We start from the raw sequence: 10648 nt of genomic DNA on the forward strand, positions 1-10648 counted from the left end.
TCCTTGCCTCCAGGTACTGGGGGTCCATGCAGACCTTTTGGAAGGCAGGAATGTTCCTTCAGGTTGCCACACCAGACTGAAGCCTTGGACCCAGGAGCTGGCAGAGTACCTCCACAGCCATCCATCCAGATAGTATGCCTGGTATATTCCACTTCCAGTATGGGAGCTGGCCAGAGACCCAGCTGGGAATATAGCATGGGGTGCCAGCTGTGAGCACGGCCACCTATGTAGATGGCCACAGGCAACTGCAGGCCTGTGGCCAAGGAGCTAATCAATAGGGTCCCACTGCATTTTTCCTTGCCTCTGTTTCCTGGGGTGTCCATTTGTTTTAAATTGTGATTCCCTTTGTGACAAGGAATCTTTTTTTCAGTTATTCTGCTATGTAAACTGCTTTATGAATTTTTTTTGTTGGAAAGTGGTATACCGCATTACCTCCCCCAAAACACTGCTTCCTTTAGTGCTGTTTCATTACAGCACTCTTCATCCTAGGTGTGATTGCCAGCTGTTGCACCCAATGGGAGCAGTGTGGACCAATCAGTACCAGTTACCTGCCTTATTCTTAATGACTTCTCCTATCGCACTGTTTCACACAGTTCTTGGCTTCGAAGGAACATAACTTTCATGTTATCGGGTATTAGTACTTTATTATTAATTGAATTAGTGCTTTATTATTATAATTAATTAGAACATTTATATACTGCTTTTCAACAAAAGCTTTATTATTAATAAGATTATTTCTTATTAAATAGTCTAATTAATAATAATAAAGTTTTTGTTGAAAAGCAGTATATAAATATTCATCATCTATATATAATGATAATAGATATAACAACAGATATAATGATAATAGAAAATCAAAACATCTGGCTAGTTGATATTGCAATTCCTAGAAATGCCAGTCGATGAAAAAAAACTAGAAAAAATGATAGAATACCAAGGCCAGGCCATTGAAATCGCATGACTATGGACAAAACATACCAAAGTGGTCCCCATTGTCATCGGGGCACTTGGAACAATCTCGAAAAGTTTTGCAAATGAAATAACTGCAGCTTACTGAAATAACACCATTAGAACTGCAAAAAAAACCAGCACTTTTAGGAACATTGTGCATACTGTACCAATACCTAGTTGATACTTAAGTCTCAGGCTGAGACTTGTATCATTTGTGCAACACCTGTTAACAACTGTGTTTCAGGTAGTTTGAAATAATAATAATAATAATAATAATAATAATAATAATAATAGCAGCAAACCAGCAGTGGTCATCCCAGAAGTGATTGGCTCATTAGGTGCAGTCCCAAAAATGCTTGAATTGCATCTAAAATATCTGAATATTGACGAAATTACTATTGGTCAAATTCAAAAAACCACCCTGCTTGGTTTGGCACATATTATTCGCAAATTATGGGTGGGGCTTGACTAGTAATTAACGCCAAGTCCAGCTAAAGAACTGCGATATGAGAAATAAGTTAGGGCACAATCCTAACCAGGTCTACTCAGAAGTAAGTCCTATTTTCTTCAGTGGGGCTTACTCTCAGGAAAGTGTGGTTAGGATTGCTGCCTTAGTCAGTCAGTCAGTCAGTCAGTCAATGTATGTTATTTAAAACACCAAGGCCAAATGTCAAGTAAAACAGTTTCCCAAACCTGAATATTTTACTACAGTTGCTGTACTGTACTTACCTGCACACAATGTGCCATCATTGGGAATAAATATCTTGTTTTTACTGGAAGCCTGGTAGCCACCAAGGCAAGTGCAATAAAAACTTCCATGCGTATTATGGCATGAAGCATGCGCCCCACAAATCTTGCCTGTTCCAAGCTGGCATTCATCTTTATCTGATGGTGCATTTAGAACATGTTAGAAGTTAAACAAAAAAACAAACAAGCATGATCATCATCATCTCCACCAGAATACTTTTACTATTAGAAAAAATTTAGAGGAGTTTGCTGTTTGGACCTGGCAATAGTTATTGCCAAAGTAAGTCACTCTAGCTTGCTCAAGACTAACAGCCCAATCCTAACTAAATTTCCAGCTGCAATGCAGCCAAGCCAATGGGATTTACAGCCCAGTCCTATGCATGTCTACTCAGAAGTAAGTTTCATTATAGTCAATTAGGCTTACTCCAGGTTAAGTGTGCAAAGAATTGCAGCTACACACTGCATCCTTAGGGGGGGGGGGAGACAGTCATGAAGTCATTTATTCCTTTACCTAAGGGCTGCATTATGGCTGTATTGGTACTAGGAAATAGGTTAGGATTCAACTGTTTAGTCAAAAGCAAGTACTGAGTAGTTAGTATAGGAGTGAATGAGCCTTGTTATAGACTGAAAAGTGGAATATAAATCAATATCTTAACTTCAAATAATAAAAAAAAAATTAAAATAATAAAAATACAGGCAGTATAATGGCAAGGAAGTAAACAACAGACTACACTGACAGACACTAAACACACTTATATTTGTAAACAATGTTGCTCTGTCCCTGAGAATAAGCAGTCTGACCATTCTGCCTGATGAATTGTTCTATAGAATTCCAAACTCACAGAACGATAAAACAAAGGTTAGTTGTATAATGATGCTACACTTATCCTGCAACTCTTATGGTAATTCTGCTGGCCTTTCTTTACCGACCTGGCTCTGCAATGCAAGATTTTCTAATCCTGAAATTGGACTACTGCTAAACACTCTCTCTGGGACTCCGATTCCCTGGGGACATCGGTTTGTGTACAAAGTGCTGGCCGGGCTTTGTGCTCTACTACCTTTACTAGCTCTTTACAATCTCTTAGGCAGAGTTCAGTGGGCTAGGTTTTCTGAGCTGTAAATCCCTTTAGTCTTGAGCTCTGCTGTTAGATGCTAAGATCTGGCAAATACCTAGAGCAAGCGGGCAACTGGGACGTCCACAGCAGTCTAGTGGTACAGGACGCCCTATCTCAGTCATAATTTGCAAGCAACAGTATACATGATGAAGATGGGATTGTACAAGCCTGGGTCCCACTCCTAGGGCCCAATCCTAACCAACTTCCCAGCACCAATACAGCCGCAATGCAGACCCAACAAATGTTCCCTTACCTTGAGGAGGTCTCCATGACTGCCCCCTCCACACTGAAAGATGCAGTGTGAGCCATTTGCATGGCGGCATCAGCACTGGAATGTGGGATAGGATTGGGCCCCTAATCTCTTAACTATGGTTAAGAAACTGGGAAACATTACATCTGCACAAGCCCTGCAAAGATGATTTAATAAAAACTTAGAAACATCTGAGGCAAGAATTACCTGCCATATTTTCAGTATTATTATTCTGAATAGCATATTTTTGTACAGGCATCTGAAATCATATGTTAATTAGTTTGTAAGATTTCACCTACCTTGACAATAAGTTATCCCATTACCCAAAAATCCATAATTACAGATGCAGACATCTTTGCCATCTTTTTGCTGGCATGTGGCATCGGCATGGCAAGCGGCACACAAATTCAGCTGTGAATTGACATCTAAATAAATACATAAAATACTGTAGGATTGGGAGATTCCAAGCAATCCACTAGATAGACAGCCTTCTGGATTCAATGGTAAGAACCAGCCAATACTAAAACAAATTTGTTCCATGTATTTCAATGAAACACTGAAGCATCTGCTTAATACTGATGCAGGGACCTACTTCTTACTTCCTCCTGCTGCACCTGCAGCTCTGCCACCAGTCTTGTAAAATGACTGGCAGAAGGAATGCTAGGAGCAGAGAGTTTGCTCCCCCATCATTCTCTCCACTGACTACCTTATGAGAAGTGGTGGCAGAGCTGCAGGTTCAGCAGAAAAAGGAGGAGTCCAACAGTTGTGCACTGGGGTTGATGGTGATGCGCAGAGGTTTACCTCTTCCTGTTGAACCTGCAGCCCTGCTGCTGCTTCCTGTAAAGCTGGCAACAGAGAAAATGCTGGAAATGGAGAGTTCCACAGCCAAAAGTCTCTCAGCCAAGTCACTTTACAAAAAGCTGCAGAAGAGCTGAAAGCCGAGGCAAGCCTGCACACACCACTATCTACTCCACCCTAACATGCACCTTATTGTCTTCATCAAAGCAGGATCCTCTTGCTAGGAACCTTTCACACAATTCTTTTAAGTCATTTCTGCCTAACGTTGCATACACGTAACAGGGATCACATGTGTACACCTGTGAGCTGGGCAGAAATGGGTTTAATACATCTTCATTTTTCTTTAATACCAACATCCTATTGGACCCTCTTCTATGTTTTTCAATATTGTACAAATTACTATTCCTAGTATACGCCTTTGAACTTACTTGTTATTGCAAGGAAAATGTTCACCACCTGTTGAAAAACATGCTCAAATCCCACAATACAAGAATGGTTAGAGAAACTACAGGAAAGTCAGACATTGATCAAAATTAATAGTTTATTGTTAATTCTGATGGTGCTGAAGATACTCGAACACCTGAAATGGATTTGAGTACTCAGATCTGGTATAAAATTTAAGTACCAATATGTTTATTCTAGCATGATCTATCTATGCTTAATCACTGTATTGTTTGTTTTGCAGTGTATAATTTTGTCTCCTTTAACAAGTGCTTCTTTTCTATATACCATTATCATTGATAATAAAATAAATAACTTGGCAGTGCACTTTGGTTTGCTGTCTCGGGAACAAAGCTGTTTCTTTTTATCTTTGCAGCTGTGCCATTTACTGATAGCATTCACCACCACAATATAAAATGAAGCATGAATTCTTTATCTCAGATGGTAAAAATTATCTATTGGTGCCTTCCATCTTTATCACAACCCAGGTTTTCTCACAGAAAAGCAAGCAAACTGTTCTAATGTTTTAAGAAATTGGTTTTTAATCTTACTGTTGCACTTGCTTGTTTTGCAGTTAATCGACTTTGACTTGCAGCATTTCTACAGAATGGTGACTACTAAATTGAATAAATAAAATAATAATAACCTCTATATTACATAAGAATTCTGTCCCATTATCCCAGCATGTTATCATAGTTAGCACAGAGGTATTCAAAACATAGGCTGGGACCAAGATCACAACCCAACCTCAGGTGGTTTGTAGCAATGCTGCCATGGCCATTTTGTCTTAAGATTCAGGCCTGCACAATTTTAACAGTAACCAGGGCTCGGGATCCTAGATAAGGTACAGGTGTGAAAGCTGTACCACCATTGTGTGCTTTGGAGCTGCAGGCGGCAATGGCCAGAGGCTTTGTGTTTTTGCCAGAACTGCTCAGATGCTCTGCCAGTGCAGGTAAGGTGGCAGAGGGGGTGACTCTTGGGAGGACTGGTGTGCAGATCAGGCCAGGCTGGGGGAATGTTGAAGGCAGGCCAGTCACAGATCTTGGTAGCGGCGGCAGCACTGCTATCCTATGCAGTGGCATCCCAAGCATGTGCGCCAGGCCCAGGGCCTGAGTCATCCCCTACACTACATGACACCCCTGCACTTGCTGGAGTGATGGCACAGCATACAGAAATGATTCGGCAGTGGCACAATGACATCATCAGGATCATAGGCACTACAGAATCACTTTTGGGGTGGTTATTTCCAGATATGTGGATGCTCAGGGAGGGCCACATCCCCTGCCAGTATGGTGCCCCCTATGCTCGGAAGGTGCTCAGATGGTGCACCTGTCACCCCCGAGGCATGTCATCTGGGGTTGGGGAGCCCGGTCCTCCGCTCCATATGCTAATGATCCTATACCCCTGGCTGAGGCCCAGCAACCCCCCCCCCCTTTATTCTATTCAGAATTACACCAGCAAGAGAGCTGGCATTGATCTGAGTAAGCCCATCAGGGACCAGGAAGCAGCAGGGCAGTTAAGTATAAAAGTCATTTACTTACCCCTCTACTGCTGCCTGGTCCCTGGCCAGCATGCATCAGAAGTTGCGTCACTATCACTTCATGCTCTGGGCTGGCCCAGGATAGGTTGGGGTGTTAAAGAGTTTCCTAATATACAGAAACCACTTATTTGTGGGTAGCCATATTCTGCTTCCAATCTGATAGGCACACAATTGCCTGAGTTTGCTATTAGCATATTGATATTAACATAGCTATTAGCATATTAGCATACTGATATATAATATATTTAATAAATTTGGTATAATATTAATACAAACCCCAGCTTCAGTATTCCCCAGCCAGCAGAAGAAGAGGATTGATGCTAAAAGACCAAGGGAAAGTGTAGACACATGGAGGCTAAGGGCACAATCCTAACCCCTTATGTCAGTACTTTCCAGCACTGGCATAGCAGTGCCAATGGCGTATGTGCTGAATCCTGCAGTTGAGTAGCACTCATGGAGGCCTCCTCAAAGTAAGGGAATGTTTGTTCCCTTACCTCAGAGCTGCATTACCCTTATGTCAGCGCAGGAAAGCACTGACATAAGGGGTTAGGATTGCACCCTTAGTTGTAAATAAACAGAATATATATTTTGAATATTTACATGACACAAAGGGTAAGGCTGGGTGCCTTAACTAACAATTTCTGAAACATGATTTGTAATGAGTAGAGGTTGGAGGAAAAGGTGATAATGAAATAAAAACACATAACACTACTTTCTGCACTTCTCATTTTTGTAAAAAACCAAAACCCAAAATCTGCAAAACATAAAACTGTTTTGTTTGGTTTTTATTTTTTATTTAAAGGGGACTGTGGGCCCAATCCTATCCAGTTTTCCAGAGCTGATACAGCTGCAATGCAATTAATTATAATGTAAATTTTGAACAAAAACACATAATTGCACTTCTAACTTTTGAAAAACACAGAAATCAGTTTAAAAAAAAAACAAGACCATTTTCGCCCACCCCTGATAATTAGGTAGAATTTAAAATATTTTCTCCATCTGCAAACACTTGGAACAACCCACTGAAAGCAGAATCTACTCTAGCCCTTCAGCCATTCTGTGAGGAGTAGACCCTGGACTGCACCTGCCTAGCCTGCTCTCTCTGATGAGCACATCAGCCCTGCCCCACCATCATCAGTGTTTGCCTGCAGGGACAAATGCTGAACATGGAGAAAGACCCCTCAGATTGCCACCCTGGAACATAGGCATGCTCTTTGGAAACCCATGGGTTCCCAAAACCTGGGCTTCTGTAAAATGTGTGAATTGGGTTTTAGCTATTTTGCACTAACTAAGACAAATGAGGGCCTGAAAGTAGGTCAGTCTCTTCCAAGGGGTTATACCTGTACACAGGGGGGTACACCTGTACCTGCATCATGCATCTATCTTGCTAACTGGACAACAGGCACTGCTCCTCTTTTAGTATTTAGCAGGGGGAGAGTAACTGGCCTGCCTCACCCCAGCAGTGTCTTTTCTAGTGGCTGTCTGCTGGTGTTCTTTTGCATCTTTTTAGACTGTGAGCCCTTTTGAGACAGGAAGCCATTAGTTGTTTGTTTGATTTTCTCTGTAAACCGCTTTGTGAACTTTTTGTTGAAAAGCGGTATATAAATACAGTTTGTCATCATCATCTATGGTAAGCATCTAGGATCAGATAGCTAAACTGCCGCAAGCCCTGGAGCTACTCAAAAATCAGTTACTGTGGCAGCGAGTTATCCTGCAAAGAACTTGGCTCTTACAGTTTGCAAGCATGTGTCAATATAGGGAGATAAAGTTTCAGGGTTTTTTTTTCTGGTTATTATTACTTCTTGTATTTATTTTATTTCATTCTAGATCTCCCTTTTCAAAAGTCTGGTAAAGCTAGGTGGGTCCCGACAGAGTGTCATTTTTAAAAAGTGGGTCCCGGTGCTATCATGTTTGGAAACCACTGGTGTAGAGGATTGCATTCGGAAGACATATACAGTACTATGCCATGGTTTTTAAATGTTTTTGTTCTACTTTTGTATGCAAACGTGCATGCTGGTTTGCAGGACGGGAGGACACTGCACTGAAGATTTTTTTTTTTTAAGCAAGCGTAAAGCACGCTGCGCCTTGTGGCCAGGCAGGAGTTTGTTTGGCTGGGGTTCTCCAGCCCAATTCTCTGCATGCCTACTCGGAAGTAAGTCCCATCCGAGTCCATGGGACTTACTCACGCCCAGGTAAGTGTGCACAGGATCGCAGACCTCGCTCATCCTTTCCTCTGGCGGGGGGGGGGGGGACACTCGTGCGCCACAGCCCGAGGGCGTTTTGCTGCGGGGCTGAGCTCTGGGCCCGGCTCCAGAAGCCCTCCGGCGGGGCTCAGCGACCTGCGCTGCGGCACTTACCTCGCTTCTCCGCTGCTCCTGAAGGGAGGGAGAGGAGAAGGGGCGCCAGCAAGAGGGGCAGAAAGGGAGGGAGGAGGCGCCTCCACATCTCCTCTGCGCTGAGAGTCCCTGGCGCTAGAGCCTCTCCTGGCCCCCTCGCAGCGGCTGTCGGGCGGGGGCCACTCGCTTCCAGAGCGCTCTCGAGTCCGCCTTCTCCCCGCGCGTTCGAAGGGGCGCTGCAGTGGCCTCCCTGCGGCAGTTCTCCGCCCCGCGCCGCCTCCCCACCCCCGCCTCGCCAACTAAGCAGCCTCGGCCTTTGCTGCGCTTCGGCTCTGCGGAGAAAGAAGAACGGCACGAAGTTGCAACATGTCCGGTTCTCGTGCAGGGAGCCCCTGCCTGAGCCTCCCCTTCCTCTTCTCTCATCCTAGCCAAATCGCCTGCGCTGATGCAGCCCCGGGGTAAGGGAGCAAACACGCCCTTGCCTTGGGGAGGCCTCCGTGACTGCCCCTGCGCACCCTGTGGGCACCGACTGCTGCATCAGCCCTGGATAGTTGGAGAGGATTGGGCCCCGAGGCTGTAGAAGCCTGGCCTGCAATGGCAGGGGTGGGCGTGTGCGCGCGCACCCCCCATTAGACCTTCCCTTGCAAGCAAGTCCTAACATAAGAACTACACCAGCCATTTTCAACCACTGTGCCGCGGCACACTGGTGGGCCGCCAATGATGTGCAGGTGTGCTGCAGCAGTTTGGTCCTACTATTATTAGTAGGGCCAATGGGGGATGTGAGCCCCCCACTAACAACATGGTGTCCCTTGTCAATGGGCAATAAACCAATGGTGTGCCTTGACCATTCTAGTGCCTTGCCAGTGTGCCATGAGACAAAAAAAGGGTGAAGTCCCTTACTGCTAGTAGCTCTCATATACGGCATCTTCCAAGCTTTGAAAGGATGTCCCTGATATTTAGCTTTTGCCACTTTGGGGCCTGAATGCTATATAACAGTGACATTTACAACCCCTGAAGATGCTTTCCACAGTTGAAAGTGAAACATTGGAAGTTGATGCTAAATCCTTGGCTTAAAGACTCAAGCAACATGTTAAATTATATTTTAAACTCATCCAGTCACAAAAGCCCTAATATGTTTGTAGAATAAGTCTACATTTTCACAATACAGTTCCAGTACTTCTGCTTGTCCCCCCTGGGGGCTGGGGATAAGAATAGGCCCTCAGTTTGACTGTACTTGTCGTAAGAGGCGACTAAACAGCCACTGGGTAGATGGGACTCGTCAGCCTGGGAAGACAGCTCATCTGAGAGAAGGAAAACTGATTCCAAACCTCCACTGCCTTGTGGCTACATCCAGTTGTGGAAAAGGCTTCAGGAGTCAACCTCGAGGCAAAATCCGGAGCCAGAGTCCCTGAGGCAGTTCATGGCTGAACACAGTCACATTCTGGCAACTCCTGCGACGCCGCTGGAACCAACCGTATTGGCTTCTGCCTTTCCATTGGACCATTTCAGCGACGTGGAGAGGGGGGATTTGCTGCATGGGTAATAGCCTATCCTCCATACCTACTTTACCCAGGCTTCGCGCACTGGAGAGGGCACTCTGTTCCAGAGCCACCATTCAGAGCATGACACCATGGTCTTCCGAGACTGAAGGATGCCAACAACTTCTGCTTGTGGCAATGAGTGTGAGAATTATATTCCTGAAGAGATGGTATAATGAAGCTGCAAAGACTTTATTTGTATTCTTTAAGCTCACAACTTGGTCCAACTCAGGAGTAGTTTTGTTATTCATATTTTAGTTTTGAATATTCATATTCATATATTCAATTATTTCCTTAGGGTGATCTGTCATTTTTCCTTACACCATTCCTTTCTGAGGTCTCCAGTCCAGAAAAACACACAACTGGCTTCACTGATAAGGAGCAGATGTGATTATTTTCAGCAGGCGGGCAAGAAGTAAACAGTGGCTGAATGATTTCACACAGGAAGGTCATAAATAATTTTTGTAATTTGCTTGTTAATGTCCTTGTTCACAAACGGAATTACACTTTTTTCTCTTTTTTTTACAAATATGAAGTGCAGTTGAAAGTCTGCTTTTATTCACAGTCTTAAAATTTAACTATTACTTTTAATTTCAGGTGTATGATGTAGATCAGGACGGTCCAAGGGGAAAAAGTTAAAACCTTACTCCCTACTACATAGCAGCTTCAATATTCCAGTTACCAAAAAACTGACTTCTTTAAAGTCACAGTTAAAATGCGGAGATCTGATCACAGAACTTCAACAGCACAGAACATTTGATCTTCTAATGTCTGTGACAGTATCAAAAGTGAGAAGATACAGAAATACTGTATTTTCTTTAAAGGGGGGAAATGTAGCAATAGAAGGAACCAGCATATGAGAATAGAAGGAACCAGCATATGAGTGGATACTGTCAAGGAAGCAACTTTGGAATCACCATTCAGCATGGCAT

General features: G+C 43.7%; 1 protein-coding gene across 1 annotated transcript in view; it reads right to left on the minus strand.

Moving 5' to 3' along the window:
- Positions 1–8287, minus strand: part of SUSD1 (sushi domain containing 1) — a 47327-nt gene extending 39040 nt beyond the window's left edge. Inside the window, exons 1-3 of the mRNA XM_066612618.1 lie at positions 8200–8287; positions 3363–3488; positions 1681–1836 (exon numbers count right to left, since the gene is read on the minus strand). Coding sequence (XP_066468715.1) covers positions 1681–1836; positions 3363–3488; positions 8200–8287 — 370 coding nt within the window. The remainder of the gene's footprint in view (positions 1–1680; positions 1837–3362; positions 3489–8199) is intronic.
- Positions 8288–10648: the final 2361 nt, after the last annotated feature.

Source organism: Tiliqua scincoides, chromosome 2 (assembly GCF_035046505.1).
Source record: "Tiliqua scincoides isolate rTilSci1 chromosome 2, rTilSci1.hap2, whole genome shotgun sequence".
NCBI classification, from domain to species: domain Eukaryota; kingdom Metazoa; phylum Chordata; class Lepidosauria; order Squamata; family Scincidae; genus Tiliqua; species Tiliqua scincoides.